A 20,991-nucleotide genomic window follows, 5' to 3' on the forward strand; every position below is an offset into this window, starting at 1 on the left:
GGAATTTTAAAACTGCAATGTGGTATTTCCATATGGATCAAATACTCCCAAGACACCCGTGACTCTCCTCCCCACTCCCTGCAGGCCCATAACATTCTGGCTCTGACCACACAGGAGAACTCCTGGTGCAAACTTCCCAGCCCAGCATCTGGCACTCTGCTGCACTCCGACACTATGCACAGCTTTAGCACACTAAGCAGCAACGTGTTAACTTCAGATTAAAAAACATTAAATCATCCTTACTTAGATTTTAAATCAATTTCTTGCCACCTTCTTGTAACCTCAATGCAATCCAAATTTTATTTTTCAGCCACAGCATTTGCTCAGTGACCATTCAGTGACCATTCCCTGCCCCTGTTTCAGACACACAGAACTCCCAAACTTGTGTTTTAGAGGGTCCCCCCACAACAACATCACTGGATTTATCATCGGAGCCCTGCAAGCCTGGGACTGCCATCAGGATGTAATACAGACCCCTTCTGTTTGCCAGGCTCTGAAAGGCAAATGTTGATTTTTCCCAGAGAGGGATAGGAGTGTATAAAGAAGAAAAGCCAAGAACAAAGAGGCAGCGGCTCGCTAGCCAAAGGGCTGCCGACGACAAAGGGCAGAGGTTAAGGGCTCTCCTGAGCCCGGGTGACCCATTGGGATGACCCACTGGGCAGTTTGGCAGAGGCATGCCAGTGCCTGTAGCTAACAGGACACCCAGAGCAGACCTGGCCACTTTGGACTCCCCAGCCTTAGTGAAGAACTCCTCATTCACAGCTCAGGGAGATAAGGGGCAGCCTTTGGTTTTGAGACCAGTGTCTGACTGAAGACACTGCAAAGGGGAAAAACTCAGCCAGGGATTTTACTTAGATGCAAACATGCAAGTCCAAGTCTCACTCCAGACTTGTGTCAAATTGCCCTTTTCCTCCACCCAGTACGAGAGATGCTCCACTGCAGCCATGTAACATCCAGATGAAGGAACCAGTGACAGGTAAAGCAGCAGCCAAGGGACCACAGTCACTAAATCCCATCCCCTCCTTAGCCAGAAACTCAGATAAATACACAGGGTCAAGATTCACAAACTGTCTGGGCACTTGATTGAGAACAGGTAATCTTGGAAAAACATTAAGCTCAAGCAGATGATGGTCACTTTTCTCTCTGCATTGAACATCCACACAAATGTACTTTGGGCTACAAACGCTACCTGGAGCCCTTTCACCTGAGCATCCCTAGTGTAGCAGCAGCTGGAACACGCACACTTTGCAAGCATGTGTTCATACAACGACGAATCTGGATCGCTTTGGTAGGAGCCCTGCAATTCTCTGATATTGCACAGAATTGCCTGGAAGTCAGAAATCCCTAGATCCAAGCTACGGTTCAGAAACCAGCTCCCTGGGTAGCCCTACACGAGAAGTTTAAGCTCAGAATCACAGCTGCCCCTTTAGGACATCAGACATCCACATTCTTACATTTATCTTTAACCCCAACTCCAGTCACATCTTGATTCTCTGCTCATTCGAGGCTAACCTGCCCTAGGAAGATGCTGAGGTGAGCGGCCAGGGAGGACCAGCTTGGCTGGGGGGGCAAAGCCTTCTGCAGACGGAGGAGTCAGGAACCGCTCAGCTACCATCACAGCTCTACCACGACTCATTGTACCTAACTTTCCTCTTCTACATATCCTTTTCTTTGCCTGTAAAATGAGGTGTCAAACACTTCCCCTGCTTATAGGAGCAGGAAGGAAATATTATTTAATGTTTTTATGTTTTAGCTGTACTATAAAGAATGATTCAGGCACTATCTATAGATTACTGAGATAATGTCCGCTGTCCTTAAACATCAGGGAAGAAGGGAAGTTACAATTTGAGACTACGATGAAGCCCTAGACCCATCAATTGAGGGTTTTCTCCTATTAAGTCTGCCCCAGAAGTAGCCAAGGCAATCCAGTTTCATAAGCTAGTAACATTCTTTGAATGTTTTTCCTTGTATCTTACAATTATATTTAATAGTGGCTGCAGCAGGGAAATTGGAATAGAAGAGAACTTCAGCCAATTTTTAGGACGTATTTGAGTGCCTAATGTTGCAGATCAGCTTACACTAGAGTTTGCAAAAGTGCCTTTACAAACAGCAGTATAACTCCATCTCTATCCTGAGAGGGCCTAAATGCGTCTTAAAAACGTCGATGCTGCACTTAGTTCTCTCTTCCATCTCCAAGTCAGACACCCACAGAAAGACCGACCACAGTCCCAAAGTCAGCTACACGAGCAGCTTAAGGCTGTATCTGTGAGGGGTCAGCAATCAACGCCGAGATTAAATGTCCTGTGAGCTCTCCCCCTCCCCTCAGTCTCTCTCATATGAAGCGTTTAAAGGCATTTAAAGGAGGACTAGGTTCTCAGAAGTACCCATTGCCCATGCTGAGCCCCAGAACGTGTCTGTTGTGTCCTGCTCCTGCACATCAGAGGAGTAAGGCACCCAGCACAAAAGCACTAGATTAATTTAAAAACAAGATGTAGAATCAATACGTAAGTGCTAATATCTTATTGGCTTATCCTTTTAAATCTTTGTAAGGGACAAAGTAATTCTAGACCCAACACCTACCTTTCTGCCAAGCCATGCTCTCCAACAGCCAGCTCTACAGAGGGGCAGGAGGACAATTAAGAATAGGTTCATTAAATAAGCCCCAGTTGTAGGAACTACTGCTACTTGATACTACTCCATGATTACATGCTCTTCTCCCCAGGTACCAAGCGGTCCCAGTGCAGCTCATTTCTCTAATGGGTTTCTGCAGCTGCCAGCAAGGGAAAAGTAAAGCACCTGGCACCACCAAACAGCTCAGCCCTGGCAAAAGGCAGAGTGAAATCACTCCTGGCACAGGTGAAAACCATTTCAAAGCATGGAGCACTGCCTACAGCCTCTAAGGAAGCTTTTCTCTCTTAAAAGAGGGCTTACACAAGGAGACACAAAGCCTATTCTGTAGGTCTGGCTGAAAGGCAGCATTGTACGTGGAACATGGCACGCTCAGTGTAACGGAGCTGGGCAGCGGAGGTCTGGGCCCAATCCAGAACCCCTCCCTCGAGTCACTCACCCCAACAATACAAATGTTCAGCCTCTGCTATGAAAATCCTTGCAATAAAAAAGGCAATTGCTGCTATTTCTGTAACAAATACACACGTATGCACAGGACTGAGATCTGCTTTGTGCTGGTGTGGATTCTCCCTAGAAAGCTCAGCCTGCAACTATTGAGTAACCCAAACCTCCAGGCACCGACCCTGGCACTGCCAAGACCTTGCATACGCTAACCAGCAGCACGAGAGAGGATTCCCAATATGGTGAAGCTTATGGACTTGCACCTTATGCCGTGAGTAATGAACCACACTGTGTGCGACCTGCCACAGTGCACGCACAGGCTGCTGTCAGACAAACCTGAAAGGTTTTTCTCTGTCTGGAGGCTCAGGTCACTTCTGATAACCCTACACCACTGTCAGAGTTTATTAGACAAGCTGACCTTTCATGAATGGCATCTTTCGCAGTCAGACAACTCCAAGACCTCTTGTTCAGAGGGGACCCATGACACTGCCACATCCCTCCAGCCCAAACCTGCCCTGACCCTTTGTTTCCCCTGCAGGAGCATCGCCCAGGCAGGAACATCCCTCCCCTGTCCAGAGCTGTGGGATCAACGAGGGGCCAAGAGAGGATGCTCTGGGGGGTGTCAAAATTCCAGCCTTATCTCCAGAGACTGAGATCACAGGTAGAAAACGTTTCTGTGTTGTCTCAGCAAGCTTCCTGCTGGCACCCCTCTTCCTCTCCACAAAAGCACCTCTTTGTGAGCAGTTTTGGAGCTGGAGAAGAATGTTGACTGGTACAGACTAAATGTATTTACTATTTCTGAGACATCAGATCCGCAGTGGTGCCCGTCCTCAGCGTGACCAAGCTGTTCCTCAACCAGCTCTGTCCTGAGCAGGCAGGGGAAGCAGCCCCAGCTGCACAGAGGGATGCTACCACTTCTTCTGAAAACTGCTGGTACACCAAGCAGTCACTCACTGCACCACTGCTCACTGCTGCAAACTAGTAGCCCCATGCTTTAACGTCTGTGAAGGATGCCCACTATTTTGGAGACCCCTGGTTATCATCCTAAGGCCTGGATTTGACTCTGCTCTGTCACAGATACCTACAAGCCTCAGGGCAGCACCCGCCTGGGCATTTGCACATTAAAAGTCTGAGCAGGAGCCCCAGACACCCTCTGTAGTCAACAGAGGAGACAGGCACTGCAGCCGGTGAGTCACCTCCATCCCGAGATGGAATTGGAAGATAGGGTGATTCATCTGACAGCCCCTGGCTGGAGAGAGGCTGCAGGGGCCAGCTCTGATTCAGAGAGCTGCTTTTAGATGGCTCAACTTAGGCAAAATTAAATTCCACCTTGTTTTTTTTCCAGGCCTCAGTCCTCTGTAACACAGGATCTTAGCTCTCTTTGAGCTTGAAGATCAATGTCTGAAAGACTGAAGACACTTACAGGAACAGGAATCGCTTTGTTATCTGCACAGTCATTAGGCAAGGAACAGGAGTCAGGATATCTGATTATGCCCCAACCTGGCCACAGAAACCGAATGAAGCAGCTTGTTTCTCTGCAGCTCAGTTTCCTCAGCAATAAAGTGACATAAGCATATGTCTTTCACAAAGAATTTTCCATGGACACTTAGGAAGGCTTTGGGAGCACAGGAGAAAAGGTGAAGTTTATTCACAAAGCCCATCCCCTGGAGGAGCCCGAAGCCCCTCTGCAGGGCTCTGCCCTGGTGATACCAGCACAGAGCATGGCCGCTGCCAGGCAGCCCCGTGCTCCAGGAGAAGGTGAGAAACAGCCATGTCCCTCTCTGGAGCAAATTGTCACCACTCGTGCCCTAAGTTTCCTGTGCGTAAACAAAGTGTTGACCTCCAGGGCTCTTGGGCATCTGTCACCATCAGTTTATTCCATAAGAAAGTGAAATTAAAAAAAAAAAGCCAGAGCTGAAGCAGTGTTTAATCTTGCAAAAATTATGATTACATGATTTGAAAAGCAGAGGAGGCTGTTAAGCCCCCAAAGCAGAGGTCTCTACTTGGTTTATAGTCTTATTTTGCCCATAATCTATAGGCAACAGGGCTTGGATGCTTCCAGGATGTTCTGAGGGACTGCCAAGGCAGTTTTTAATCCAAATCCCAGCTGTGTTTTGACCTAAGGATACATCATTCATTAACCATCAGAAATGGGAAACAGAGAAGTTATAAAAGATGAAGATGATCCCAAATGGGGATGAAATGCCAGTATGTTAGAGAATATTAGAGTTCAAATGATTCCTGATATGCTGGAAATGGGCAACAAACAAACAGAAAACCCAAATAGGATGCAATGCGTTTCAGCAAGGACCAGCGCAAAGGTCTAATCTATACACTAGACTCCCTCAAACCAGTGGTTGCAGGAGGTTCCTACAAAAGATTCATATCCTACATGGGCTGAACCACCAGATTCTATCACCATCAATTACAGAAATAGCTTAGGGTGACAAGAACTCCAGGCAGATGCTTGCAGGAAGGTGGGATGGAGCTGACTGCAAATTGAGGTGCGGAAGGCAGACTGTCAGAGCCCTGTAAATGAGATGGCCAACAGCATCCAGGCTCAGCCCCGGGATTAGAAGTTTACCTCATAGAAGATCAGAATTAGACCATTCCCTTTGCAAACCTCTAGCACTGTGCACTGGATCCTCAATGTGAAAAGCCACCAGGTGCCAGGCAGAGCAGCTCTGCTTCAAGAGTCTGTTTGCACTTAACCAGCCTGCCTATCTGGGGTCCTACCATGCCCTTAGGATTCCCTCCTGTGTAAGAAGCCAGGACAGATCGGCTACATGAAGAGAGCCGGAAAACCTGACCATGCATGGCCAGCCTTGCAGCAAGCAGACTGCTCCCATCAGATCTGCATGGCTGACTGCTTTCCCAGCCTGCCCCCATCCCTGCAGCCCTACAAGCACAGAGGGAGCAGCAGAGCCTTCTGGAAACACCCAGACATCCTCCACTCAACAGGGTTAACAGGAGATCCTCCAGGCTGTGTTAATAAGCCATGATCGTGCCTTGAAACTGCGAGTACCTTGGGATTGGACAAGGTGCTGCACACCACCTGCTCCAGCTCCACGTGACAGCCAGGTATTTGCTTAGAGAGAAATGCAAACAAACCCACCCTGGCAAGCTTTGTACTCTCCTAGAAATTCAAACAAGGTCATGTCCAAATGGAAAGCAGGAGAGCATGGAACAGTCCTGGGTAAAGCAGCTGCCCCTGTGCCTACTCGGGCAGCCCTGGCAGCCCACAGTCAGCAGGAAGGAGGAAGGAGAAAAGCCACAAACTCATCGGCAGGGTATCTGAGCAGCCTACTCTCCATATGCAGTCACAGTTTATTGCCATACTGAGCACAAGATGAGTGTTTTTAACACCATGTCTTCTCCTTTTCTGACCCACTGCTTTCCATCCAGTGAAACCTTTTGCAACAAACCGTGTAGACTTAAAAAGAATATACAACTTCTGGTCCTGAATGCACCTGACCTAAGAAACCAGTGTGGTTTTTCCCTGTGGTTATCATTTCTGCTGTCCAGCTGAGAAGAGTTAAAACCCCACACGTTCTAAGGTGTGCTAAAGAAGGCATGATTCTCACACATAGGGGCCTGGGGTCTGTCTGACAAGTTCAAAGAGAGCCCTGTACCCTCTACCTGTGCTATGACAATACAAGGGAAGCTCTGAAGACAAGGCGACAAACTGTTTATGGCTCCTGTGCTATTCATGGGAAAGGTGAATTTCTATGCAGATGTCTAACCTCACTGTGAAGTGTTCACAGAGCAGAAATTATTAATAAAAATGTCTTTCTGTAGTCATGAGAACTCATACTACCTCATCAGCCTAACAACATTTATAACAAAGAAATGCGATTGTAAAATAATTCATGGGTTACTTGTATAGCTCTTACCTTCTCAGAGGCTATCACAGCTCTCTTCCAGCATCCCTCCCAGTATGCCCCAGTACAACTTCTGGCTATTCTAATTCATCCTAGCACACAACTCTGAATAAGTTGTTTCCCGTCTTGATGTTTCCCCTTGCATCCTTACAAGATTTGATGCTTTCTACTCTTCCTCCTCCAGAGCTGACCAGCTTTGGCCCAGAAGCACATGGAACCTGGTTCACCTCCTGCCCCTGTTTTTCTCACCTTCAGTACTTGTCGGGAGAGCACTGCAAAAATGCTCAAAATATCTATAAATCTCCCCCATTCAAACCCCAGGGCAAAGACCAACATGCCCTGGCTCATGCCCTGGCTCACACCCTGCCTCACACCCTGCTCCTGGGGTGTCTGAAGAGGAAACACGCTCAGTCCACCAGTGAAGCTGCTTCCTTCATTGCATCTCTGCCCCCATCCCAAGCCCAGCAGCACTGCGGGCATCCTCCTCTCCCGCCCTTCCAGGCCCAGCCCTTGCTCCTGCCTCTCCACATTCCTGTACTGGTCTTCCCCCATCAATCTCCACTGGCGTACGTGCTCTGCCAGCACGGCTTCTGTTTTTCCATCCACTAACCCACGCTCCTGCATACACCTGACCTGCGGGAAACACTTCTCACCCCTGCTACGCTTCTCAGTAGCAGTCTGTCCATCAGATGGAGGGGCTTTGGACACAAATATCTCCACAGGGTTAGGAATGAGGACATTTTATTTATTTTTACCCAGGACTAAGGTCAGGTTTTCCTCCTAGCTCACCAGTGGCCGTGTGACTCTGTGCTGGACCGATCGTCCAGCTCCTTGCTTCCTGGTGTCTGGAGCCGCTAACCCTTCTCCTGTGTTACAAACCCTGCCAACAGCAGCCAGCGAACTGTCCACCAAGGAACAGGAGCAGTCTATAAAAGGGTCTAACACAGACACCTGCAATAATAAGCACCTAGTACATTGACACGGGAGGCTTTTCTGGCCTCTATCCATTCCCAGGGGCCCCCGTACTTATATTCACGGCCCAAAGGACATAAAAGGCTCAGTAAGATCTGAACATTAATCCAGACACATATTATGAAACAACTTTTTACTATTCGCTCTCCACCACAGCTCAAGCGCAGGGCTCTTACTTTTCCCACGATGCTTAAAAACTTAGCAAAGCCAAAGAAAAAAAAAACCAAAACCCCTTCAGCCACAGACATCCTCCTCCCCTCTCCCCACAACATACACACTGTCCGAAAATCCATCGATTTTAAAACATCGATGCCTGATGCCAATTTCCTAGAGAGCAGCTAGTCCATGAAGAAGCACACTGAGCAGAGCAGTGGAGGCACATTTGAAACCTCCGCAGGTGGATCAAACTTGCAAGGGCTGAGCTCACCCTTCCCACCATTAACTGCAGAAATCAGCTGTTAAATTATTTCACATCACTGTTGGGAGGTTTATCTGACAAAAACCCACTCCGGGAAATAAATCACAGCCTTGTGCTGCAGCTGCCAAGCAGGATGGGAGAGACCACCCAAGCCATGACATCCCCTGACAACCCACAGCACCAACAGCTTTTCCATGCTCAGATGTGGGACTCGCCAACTGAAGCATCTCACTTGTCAGTATAGCAATTTGGGAAAGCATTTACAGATGCAGATGTAGTTGAATGACAATTAACATCAAAGGGCAATTAGCTACAGTAACATTAATCCTTCAGGCTGCCTAAGTCTGAACTGTTCAGTAAACACTCAACAGCTCTGAGAGTCATAACCTATCTGCTAAAAAAATATTAAAAAAAAAAAAAAAGAGGCATTTGAAATCCCATGGTAGGATGTGGTGGTTTTGGTACAGCTTGGGCACAGCTCAAACTCACATTTCTCAGTATTATGCCCAATTTGATAAAACATGCTCTCAAACATGCAAAGGCAGGACACCAAAGGGGAAAAACCCTTCATGCGGCAGACAGGGCTGCAAGAGCACATAATAAAGGTCTGAATTTAAGGATTTCCTGGTGCTTCTAGCAAGTGACCTCAGATAAAAGCAATACAGCACACGTGACTCCTTTTATCACTAGAACACTGAAAATCAGCGAGCTCAGAAGCTTTCCCCAGAGCAAACCAGAGGATGAGGAAGATGACGGCATTTCAGGATTGGACTGCCAACATCAACTTTCAATGCTTCAAATTAAATTCTGTGTGGGCAATGAATTACATTTCATCCTCATTCCTACCGATTAAAATATATATATTTTGCTTTTAACTTTAAAAATTAATTGAAAGTCATCTTGGCGGGAAGATGGAAACTGAATATTAGGAGAGCAAAGCATCTGTCAAATGCCGGTGGCTGAAACCCTGCAGTCACAGACCTGGGCAGGCTGGGAGCTCCCCACCAGCCAAGTGGGCAACACTTGGTCTTCTGCAGCCCAGAGCCGTACCTTTCCTGCCGGCCAAACTAAACCCTCCAGCCTTGTTAACTCACAGCTTTTCAGCTACCTTAAACTCACTCACAACAAACCCCTGCCACCTCCCATGGTCTATCATGTGCAAGTCCTTTGTCCTGACTTGTAACACACCAAGACCTGTTATTCTTCTCAGCAACTTTTATTTGTACGTGTCCAGGCACTTAGAACTCAGCCACTGAGTCATTCAGCAACAGCTCTCAGCAGTAATTGCTGAGGGCATCTTGTCCTCATTTCCTTTGTTTATTCTGTCCATTATATAAAGCTATAGGCAATCCCCATTTCCCTTGATAACATCAAAACCAAAGCAAACTTGCACCCAGGGGCTGCTCTTGAGGATCAGGACTCCAACTTGCTCCCCAAGTACGTGAGCTCAGTTTCCCTGGCATCACCACCTCAGCCTGCAAAGGGACACGACTCCGGATGAGCAGAATGTCAGGGACCCTCAGTGTCTCCAGCAGCTGCTTTGGGTCCAGCCCTGCAAGTCCTTGGGGAGAGCTGCTGGGCGCTGAGCTCTTCCCAAAGGGAGCTGGTTCCTCTGCAGATCGTTCCTTGGCGAGCGCTTTCTGCCCCCAGGAACCGGTGCCGGAGCTCCGTTGTTCCCTCAGTCCCCAGAATAGCCATACTCCCACACCAGGAAATTATGGACTTTCTTGAGCATTACCGTGACCTTTTTCGTTTCCATTATGCCTTTAGCTGTCTCCTCCCCCTACACTCCTCTTCTAAACAAATCTCAAAGCTGCACAAAGTGTTTCCTGTAAATAATACTCATCTGGCATGGACAAAGGAAAAAAAAAAAAAAAAAAGAAAAACCCTTTTGCTGCTAGTTCCAGCTTGCAATCGGCCCTCCAGTTAACTTCCATCTGCTCAACCTGGGAGCCTCAAAGGCAGCACAGTGTTTGATGGAAATGGAGGGGACAGTTACATGCTCTGGGCATCAGATTCAAACCTGCCCTCACTGAAATTAAAAGTTCAGGTCATGGAGATAGCTTATATCATGCTTCAGACCACTGTGGCGCAATGATCAGTGTTAAAGCTTCAGCAAGAACTTCACAACGAGCCCCTTTCTGCCCAACCCAGCCAGCTATTTTCACAAACGTAGCACCACTGGACAAAACTTTTCCTTGCCTACCCTCTTGGTGCCATCCCACGCTGATGCTGGCCTCTGCCCTAGAGATGTCTGAACCCCGCCATGCCCTGTGAGAAGTTATTTTGTGCGCATGACAGCGGAAGTTGCCTTACAAGCACAAAGTCAGGATTCCCTTTTGGGCTCTTACAGTGATAAACCAGGTGCCCCATCTCACAGCAGCTGCAAGAAAGGCCTTTGCAAGCCTGTGCTATTGCCTGAAAGATGAGATACACAGAAGGAAGCAGCTTCCCAGGCAGCAGTGAACCCCCCTCTTAAACCCTTTGAAGGGTGCTTTGAGCCATCCTTGTCACTGGTAAGTCACTGCAGGCCAGTGTGGGAACAGGCTGACTCACCAGTGACTCTGCTGCCTCTCTCCCACTGCACCGCCGCTTGCAGCGTGTGATTTCCGTAGGGAACAAGGCTGCGAGAGCACGGCTGTGTCTTCCTGAGGACACGGGGACCGGGCAGGAAGGGAAGCTCCCCGGCGTGTTGTTAAAACACGCTGGCATGGCCAATTAACGTCACCCCTAGGGACAGGTGGATCCCACCCTCTCCTGCCTGCCACCAGGGAGCTTACAAAAAGCAAGCAGAGACTTTGCACATCTATCTGACAGGTTAAATCTTCACAAATCACTGTGACAAAGTCCTCTTCTCTTCTACAGACTTTGCCCTGTATTTGGATCCCTCCTTATGCTGCAAAACCCACGCCATCTCTTGTCTAAGAGGGGACAGGTTAGCCTCACGTAAAAAGCCCCACTCACTATCTGGTAACCAGCAGCACTGCTTTTGGGAGGGATTTCCCTGCCTCAGAGGGAGCAGTGAGTGGTCAGGGAGTTATTCTCTGCAGCAACATCTCCCCATTCCACGTGGCACCACTTCTCCTCGCTCACCCCAGGTGGGCATGGGAAGATGATCGGTGTTTTGGGAAGCGGATAATCACCCTGTCAGACCCCACACGGCTTTTTGTTATTTTCTGCATATGTCTGCGTGTTGCGGTTTCTTATTTGGCTTTCTTCCGCAGGCTGGATTCCCTTGCTCCTCTAAACTATTTCCTAACAGATGTTGGGATGTTTTGCTACCTGAAACAAAGCTCTACCACTGCCCGCACACACCAGCCAAATCTGGCAACAGCAGAGCAACCAAACCCCTCACGCTGATCCTGCCACCCCAGCAGAGCGTGGCGCTGCTATAGGAGAATTTTTTTGTAACAAGATTACATCAATTATCACAAGCCATCAGAAACATGTGACAGCAGAGTGCGTCAACATTCATGGCAATATATTCTGTCAGTGGACAAGTAAAATATAACAATCATGCTTTTTGATTGGGCTTCCCATGGTCTCACCTCATTTTTTGCAGCAAGGAAGTGCAGAGGTAAGCTTGCCAGGACTGATGCCAGCTGCCATCAACAGCTCTTGGTACCTGCTAAGCCACAGAAACAGACTGCATGACCCTGAAGGCAGCTGAGAACGATCTGTCCAAGGATCAGGGTGCTTTTGTCGACCAGAGACTCCAACAATTCGTAGCACTCTAGGAAAATTACAGGGTTTGCTACCACAAGAGAGGACAGGCACATTAGAAATCTAATTCTCTAAAGCATACACCTTTTTCATTTTAAAAGTAATCAAAAGAATTGTTAAAGATTTTTAGCTGTTAACCACACAGTGCAGACCTCTGCAATGCTGCCTCTCGGCCACAGCATTGGCTTGGGAGCACGGTCTGTGACACTGCCCTGCTCATATGGCCTTTGCCTCTGCCGCCCATCACACACCAGTCATCGAGAAATTAGAGGTGTGGGGAGGGAAGGACATGCACATTTTTACCCTGCATCCCCGCAACACTCAGAGCAATGGTAGCCACTCTCTCTGGGCATCTCTAGATATAGCTATAGCTCAAACAACAATTCTGGGGGCAGCAGCCAGTGGGAACATCAAAGGTCACGTCCAGCTGTGCATGCAGTGATGGGGAAGTGACTCAAGCAGGGAGGGAGCAGGGAACAGCACGATGTGATAGACTGAGTGGTAAAAAAAATAAATGAAGGGGGTGGGGGAAGAAAACCCACCGGGCAGAACGTGTGAATGTGAGCTGGCACCATGGCTGCTGTTCACTGGTTGGAAAGTGAGCGTGAGGCATGGACTAGGTGGAGACGCGGTTGTCTGAAACAGTGAGCAAGTGTTTGCCATGCAGGAATTGCATCATGTTTGTTCTCTTTTCTTTGGAGGTTTAAAGCAAGGATGGGGGCCGTGGACATTTGGCATCACCCAGCTTTTACGTGGATCTGAATGATGCAGATCATCCATGCAGCTGACCAAGACAACCTGCAGAGCTTTCAGCATCCTGAAAGTAAAGACACAAAGCCCTTTGTCTGTGCACCAGCCTCCTGCTATTCTTGGATTATCAAGAAACCAGTTCATTTTGTAGTCCTTGTTATTTTCCTTCCTTCTATTTCAGTAACACAGGGTAACACAATGCCAACACAAAAGCCACGTAGTGCAAAACTTCTACAGCCTCAGGCAAGGGACCAGTGTTCCAGGGGCAGTTCACCCCATGACGGCACTGCAGGCACCACCATCCCTCCTCTTCCCTCTACTCCTGGGTTCCAAAACTCTCTCCTCACCCTTTTCCTTCCCCTTCACATCCCCCACACTCGCACTGACTTTACAAATGCTTCAGCTCTGCTCTGCCATGGATGGGAAAGGAAATAAGCCCAGATCAGTCTTCACTGCTCTGCTCGAGTGCAGAGACCTGGAAGGAGGGAAAAGGCAGGGACGGGTGGCAGCAAAAGAGCCAAAATGGCATCCTCTGAGCAAGGTGAGAGATAGGAGCCAACTGTAAACCACACGACCACCCAGCACAGAAACTTTTGCCCCTAATAAAAGCAGAGACACACAAACACCAGCATGCTGGGATCTCCAGGGAGCTGCTCCACCACCTGTGGCTCCGGCAGTAGCTCTGTTCCACCAAGCGGTGAGGACACAAGATGAAACAGAAACCCTGGCATTTTTTCTGCTCCTGCCAATCTGCAGAAGCCTTCCTGAAGGCTGATGCATTTACTTACCACGCCAGCAATTTGCACAAGCACTACACAGCCATGCCAGTGGCTGCTGTGCCTCTTCATTAACCAGTTTGTTACTGCAGAACTGCCAGGTGCTTTCCTCTCGATCCACAGCGGCTAAAACACTTACTTGCAACAGAGACACCGTGGACATGCTTCTGCGCATCAGGCACAGGCAGGGCTGTTTCACATAGAGATAACAGGTGGAAATGGGGCAACGAGACAGTTCATTCATCTGAGCTGGTGGAGGCATTGGTTGCACTGAATTCAGGTTCTGAACAATAGGTTTGAACAGCCACAGACTGAGCATCCAGCTTCTTGTGGTTGACTGCAAATCCTCAGTACAATCTTTTTAATGCTAGCTTGTTGCCCCACCAGTGCAGGTTTTTGGGGAGTAAGAGGTAGCTGTGAGTTTAAACTGGAAAAAAAATGGCTTTTTAATTTTTACATAATTCAAAACAAAATGTTTTGAATTTCTGTTCAAAATGACAATCTAAAATTAAATAAATGTTTTTGTTGGATCCAAGCAATATTTTTTCCTTGATACTTCCATTTGGCCAGTGAACTAAATAATAAAAAAATTTAAAAAAATATCAATCTGAACAACTGTTCATTTTTCCACGGCTTAGACAAACACGATGCCAGTTAGCTGACAGGAGACTGGGTCCGGTTCAGGAGAGAACAATGGGGCTCTGCAAACACCGGGTCATCTCTGCCCCACCCAGCAACTTTTACAACAGTGAGGTTAAAAGCCATTGAGGGAATCGCAGTGGGCCTCTCTCACGCAGTATCAGCCTGAAAAAGATTCAGTCTCAGTTTTTCCAGACCATCTCAGAAGACCGGCTGCAGCCAGAGACGTACGGAGGCCCCCTCAACAGGCAGCCCCTGTCCAGCCACAGCCCTTGATGCTTATTTTTTTTGGGGGGGAAGACTACCCACCACTGCTTCATTGCATTTTGACAAACTCCTTCGTTTACTGCCCGATGAGTGCTTGCTGCGGTGCATGTCCCTGTGCTATCACAGCAGCACGCCACAACTCTCGCTCACCCCCATCAAGAGCTTACTTGCTTTTCTCCACCGGCCCCACGTACCGGAGCACAAACAGGGAGCCCTTTAGCAGCGTACAAACCCAGCTTGCCCCCCTCCTAACACCTGTAACTGCTGCTGCCTTGGATGGGAGCCATGGGTGTTCAGCATCTGCAGGACGCCCTGCAGCGTCGGCACCAAGGCAACACGATGGGTCTATGGCAAGGGGGGGCATCCTGGGACACGATAAACCAACCCAGAGGGTAGAGCTCTTTCCCCAAAGCTTCCCAGTCCAGATAATGCCAACAACTCCAATTTGACTTATATTCTATTGCCCATGTTTCATAGGGAATCATTTTGCCAGTCATAAGGGAAAAAATTGTTCCCAAATCCTAATGCAATGATCAGATCACAGTTCTTGCTGTTAGTCCTGCAGTTATTCCTATAGCCTCAGCTCATCTATGAGGAGTGATTTCTCCCTACTTGCCTAAGCAATAAATTAGGAGTCCACAGTTTAGGTAAGGGTGGGTCACACAACCCCTATGAATAATTCTGGAGGTACTGTAATTAGGGCAATCCTTATTTCAGTGCATGCCAACATCTTACATAAACCTGAAACTGCAAACAGTCCTTGGCCAAAACAATTTGCACCATCCTTGAAAATACCTATAAATCACCGTGTCATTTATCATGAATCCTGTCTATTGCTTCTTTGGCAATGCAATTGTGCTTGAGTAATGGAAAATGAGAATCGAAAAATCCTTAAAAAAATAGTATTCCAGGACAAGTAAAACACCTCAGAAAAAACACTCCTTGCCTTAAGCATCTGAAATAATAGACATCCCTAAAGCAAACACGTAAGAGCTGGCTTCACTAGCAGTTATTGCTCATTTTTAACTTGCTGTGTAAAATCCCCTTTTCACCCTCTCCCCTCCTCCTACCGCTGCTGCCAGGAAGTTCCAGGGAAAAAAGCGCTACCAGGCTGAGCCGCACGCACCCGCGGCTACGGCACAAAGGTCTGAGCCTCTCTCTGCTGTAAGAGGTAAAGCATCTGAAGGCAAACTCCTTATCCCAACCACACCTACGTGGCCTGTGCTCAAAAGCCATGGCAGATGGGTAATGATTTTCCCTGAAGCGCTTTAGAAAAAGGTAAATCTTGCCTGGGATGGGGAGCAGCCTGCTAACAGGAGAGCTCTACAGCAGCATGGCTGTGTTCACAGAGGAAGAGGGAGCTGGAGCTTCAGCCCTGTGAAGTCAAGTGAGATCCAGATGGGTTCAGCAGGATCCTGGTCCACAGAACAGATTCAGAATATACTGGAGAGGAGCAAACAAGGCCAGCGAGGGATGCTCCCTAACCTCAAGAAGTGTTTAGAAGATGCCTGTTGCTTCCTTTTGTCATCATTTTTTGGAGATGCTCAGCCAGGCACCGCATTTCCAGCCTGTCAGGGGTTGTCAGCAACAGGCTTGGGAAGTGCAGTCTTTGCAGCTGAGAAGTCACTGTCACCTCACCAGTTTCTCTGGCAGTAGAAAGCTCAGAGGCTCTGCAGCACTCTGTACATCTTACTCATACCTTGGAGAAGTAACCTGGATTCCCAGTGAAATTCCCCAAAGCAAGTCACCATCGTTGTTCCCCGATTTGTAAAACCACCAGATTTATGGGACAAGGAAGGCTGGCTCTGCCCCGCACAGAGGTGGCAGCTCTCCAAAGGCAGCCTCCCCGGCGCGGTGGGTGATTCATCCAGTGCCTTTCTGCCCGATGAATCAGCGAGAGGCAAGGCCCCGGCACAGCACGGCCAGGAGTTGCAACACTGAAAGCGGAGCCTTTGCAACAGGCAAACGAGAGCCGCTCGGAAGAGCTGCCTGTGCTTTTTGCAAGCTGGTCACAGTACAATTACCCTGTCGCTTCAGTGTAGTGTATCCTGGCTAGTGTAATTCTTCTGCTCATTTTCCTTAAATAACTGCCCAGTACCAAGGGGAATCTCAAGGCAAACAGAGTGTTTCCAAAATACAGCTGCAGTCCCTTTTGAATTAAAGGTACTGACCAGATGTCAACCAACCTCAGCTGCAACAGCAAGCACAGGTGGGTTTGGACACAGACCAGAGACACATCAATCACATCAGGGGACTTGCAGTGCCACAGCTTCACTCCGGCACAATCAACCCAAAGCAAGCAAAGCAATTAAGGACCACTTGGCCTCATTGGCAAGAAGTCACAATATCAGGTCACGCAGTACTGACAGCTTTTTCTTATGACAGCTGGTTATCTCCAGACCTGTTCTTGCACCGCTCCTGTCTGCTACAGGGCTGCTTCAGCCACCATCTGCACCTCAGGAGACCTGTACAAATAACAGGTTTCCCTACGCACAATGCACAACCATTAATACCCACTTTAATCCATTATAATGTGCTAATAATCATGCTTAGGGTTTCTCAGGTTCCCAGCATACAAGCCCGAATAAAACCTCCCCAGCAGTCCATTTAGCAACACTAATGAGAGAAATGTGCAAGAGAGAAACATTACTAACTAATTTTAACAACAAACAGGCAGCAGCATCACACAGGGAATTTTCCAAGTGAAAACAAACCCCCAGCTCCTGTGGCTTATGAGCTCAGGCAGAGCCCAGTTGGCCGTGACGTGGCTCGAGGGACTCGCAGCACGGCAGCTGCCCGAAACATCTCTGCGGTACAGCCAGACCCATGACTCAGGACATTAGGAAGAGGCCGGCAAGATGACACCGCATGCCTGCAATGGCCAGGGCGAAGCCAGGGCAGAACGAGGCTTACAGAGCACGGGGTCACGGGCTGATAGCTGGAGCCGAGGAGAAATTAGCTGCAGAGGGAAGTCCTGCAGCTGGAGGAGCTGCCAGAGGCACCTGAGCTTTACAAGGTGAACAACAGACCTTTCACAGGAGATGTGTCTGCTCTATCATGCACCAGCCACTTCTTGGGACCACCGGCAGGATTTCACAGAAGGCTCAGAGAAATTTTATCAGTCATAGTTGCTTGCTCCCATGTTAGCTGGGGAGGAAGGAGCCTGTGAGAGCAGAGTGCACAGAGCCCTCACCCTGCAGGACAAGACCGGGAAAGCCGGGATGGGGAGCAGGGAGAGGAGAGAGCAGCATTAGGGGATCCTGGCTCTTCCACTCCTGATTTGGAAACCCCTCCAGCCCCAAAGGCAGACGGCGTCACACACAACGCCACTGTCCTGTTTTAATTTCAAGCTGCCGCTCGGCACTGCAGCTCACCCCATGCTGGCACAGGTACCTTCTGAATAACAAGCTCCATGCCACCAACGCCAAGTTTTGCCTGGAACAAGCTGCTTCCCTGGATCTGTTTTGCTTTTTAAAAGCCTTTTCCACTGATCAACAGGGTTTGTTTATACACAGTGAACCAGCCACTTGCTCCACTACAGAGCTGCTTGGAGGGAGAAGGGCTTGTGCAAGTTGTACTTTTGGTGGTTTGTTGTTTGTTTGTTTGTTTTTTAAACCTTTTTCTTTTCCCAGTACAGACACAAAGGGAGAGAGCCAAGAGGAGAGAGAGGCAGCGGGGCAGCCGCTTGCTCACCTGAATACGAGGATTTCTTCATGCCGTCGCTTCGAGCCGTGACATAGGAGCAGGAGCGAGGCCGGCTGGGTGACACGTTGGGGCGAGCAGTCCCTGGGGTGCCGTGCCGCGGGCGTGATCCTTTTGTTGGCGCGGGCAGGGATGGGGAGGGGACGCGCACGCCGCCACCGCATCCACGCGCGCAGCTCCAGCCGAGGGGCAGCCCAGCGCTCCCATTAATTAGCACACACCTTTCCTAATCTCGCACACAGTTATGGGCTGTTCCAACTCTCCTGGCACTGGCAGGGGTAGAGCAGGGCTCAGCCTCCCCGGCGGCTGCACGTTATCCCCTCAGAAAACAAATGGTCCCCGGGGATTGCTCCTGCCAACTCCCAGCCCTGGAAATCCCAGGGTATTTAGCCAGTTCAGCAAAGGGAAGAGAGGGAATTTCATGCCTCCAGCCCGGCGCACCCCATGGCTTTGATTCAGCCCTTTGCTGCGGAGTTGCTCAGGTCAGCGCTGCTCTCAAGTCAGGCAGTTTCTAGTTCAAAGTGCATTGCTGGCCCGTCAGCACCCTGCGGTGTAAACACCTCTTTCCTCTTCAAACCCACACGTAAAGATTCATTCAAGGCTGTAAGTTGAGCAAAATGCTTATGCAGGCTTATGACACTGGGAGGGCTATGCGTGAGCAGTTACTCACCGCTTGGGGGGATGCAGAGAGCCACGTACCCCATAACCAGCTCCCCAAGGCACTGGGATCTGGCACCTCCCCCAGGTTACTGGGGAGGAGGAGGCTCCATTTCGCTATTCCTTATGTGCCTCGGCACGTGGGTCTGCCGGGAGAGCAGACATGCTCCTGATCGCTACCTTGTGAAACGTACATTGGACAATTAGTTACGCAAATGCAATAAGCTGGGGGCATTATGAACACAGACAGGAAGAAAGAGCAAATTAAGACTAGCTATGACTAAAGGCACAGTGAAGTGCAGGAGCCTGAACTGCTGGAGGAAGGACTGGGCTGATCACTGGAAAGATTTCCACAGCCTGCTCGGGCGAGTCACCCGCACGAAGGTGCGGAGCACAAGTCCCATCCACATGAGAAAATTCCACCAGCTCAAAGGCATGATTTCAGTAGGAAGCGTTTTCTGTTTGGTTTTAGACTTCTCCATGGTAGGAGAAAAACTGTCCTGCCCCCCAGCCCTAACCCTGGCATTGCACAGGGACAGAGGAAGAGGGTAGATGAGCTGGATCAAGATGATACGGTCCCATCAGTATTTGTTACTGTTTCTCAGCCATAGATTATCACCTCTATAACAGATATTTTAAAAAGGATTGTCTGAGCCTCTCTCAGGCATTTGGTGCAAAATTTGAAGAGCTAGCCAAAAATCGCTGGGGGATTCAGTGCTAAGCAGCCAGACTTTGCACTGCAATAACTCGGGAGCACTCACATGTTCCCAGGTTTGTAGCAGCAACAGCTCTACCCACTGCTGCATGACTATGCTGCGTTACTGTTACGCTGTGGTCTCCAGTAGGGAGATGTTAGCAAAAAACCTCCATCATCAAGAAAACTTCTGAACCGCCAAAGCTTTGTTGCTTAAGTAAACATGCATCTAAGCCCATAGTAACGATATATTACTCTCTTCCACAGGTGCTTTTGAAATCATTAGTCACAATTTATGGAGGAGAAACAATAGCACAGTGACTTGCCCCACCTCGTACACCAAGTAAGGGCAAAGCCAGGAGCAGAACCCACTCCCGAATGCTAATCCCCCCACTCTGCTCTTGCCCGTGTCTCTCTGATGGGCACGACTGCTTTTAATAATCAATACTCACAGGGATACACTTTACAGAAGATCAAAAGACAACTTTCGGTTCTTCTCACATATGGGTATATGTGCCTGTGTGCCTGATTGTGTGATTACATGTGCACATGCGTGCGATTAAGTGTATGGTTCCACGTGTGTGCGTGCTTACGTGTGCAAAGTGTGCCTGTGCCTTTGCGGGGCTGCTGGTGAGCAGCGTTTTTGGAGCCGTGGCTAGCGTACAGCCATCTGATCAGCTTGACTGCACAAATACAAACAGCAAATTGTGGAGCAGGCTTTCTACCGCAGGGCCAAACAAACACGATGAGACAGAAAATGGCTGAAGGGATTTTTTCTGAAATACTGTCTGACAAAGAATCCTTTTCTTTGGCTGCCTGGCCTCAGAATTACCAAGAGAATCAGTCACTTGGCTCAGAAGGGCAGGTTAATGTTTAATACAATGCAGAGCCCACAGGCTTCAAATAGGTAAGTCATTTATAGCTTCCCCCCCCCCCCTTTCGTAAGATTAGTGAGGGAATTTATTGTTCCTGAAAGTGAGGGATTCAGACTGCTGGCTCAGCCGCAGCACAGGCAGGCACCATGTGAGCCTCACGCATCCAGCCCCACCAAAATAGTTTGGACCTGACCTGGTGTACGCACCCATCCCGCGCCAGCCCTGAACATCCCCTCTGCCAAACACATCCCACCCTGGTACTCCTATGCCAGCGCAGTGCTGGCAGAGGAGCAGAGCTGGTCTCTTTTCAGAGAGGCCGTCTTGACCTTACTTGTCTCCGTCTCGTGATGCCCAACTCCATGCACACAGCAGTGACCTTTTTCAAGGGGTGAGCGTGGGCAGGCTCCTCTGAGCCCAGTGGCACCTGCACCTACCGAGGCTGCAGATGTTGCACCTCCTGCAGTAGCTGCTAAGCCTGACCCAGCTGTGACGCCCTCAGCACCTGGTTCTTCACAGCTTGGTCTGCAACACATGTGTTGCAGTTTCATGGCAGGCATGAAAGGCATTT

The 20,991-nt window shown here is 49.0% G+C and overlaps 1 protein-coding gene across 1 annotated transcript in view; it reads right to left on the reverse strand.

The window, feature by feature from the left end:
- Positions 1–18,674, reverse strand: part of SEPTIN9 (septin 9) — a 146,034-nt gene extending 127,360 nt beyond the window's left edge. The window contains exon 1 of the mRNA XM_076353489.1: positions 18,189–18,674. Within this exon, the coding sequence (XP_076209604.1) occupies positions 18,189–18,210 (22 nt within the window). The 5' untranslated portion in view covers positions 18,211–18,674. The remainder of the gene's footprint in view (positions 1–18,188) is intronic.
- Between the last annotated feature and the right edge of the window lie 2,317 nt (positions 18,675–20,991).

The sequence above is a fragment of the Aptenodytes patagonicus genome, chromosome 16, assembly GCF_965638725.1.
Source record: "Aptenodytes patagonicus chromosome 16, bAptPat1.pri.cur, whole genome shotgun sequence".
Classification (NCBI taxonomy): domain Eukaryota; kingdom Metazoa; phylum Chordata; class Aves; order Sphenisciformes; family Spheniscidae; genus Aptenodytes; species Aptenodytes patagonicus.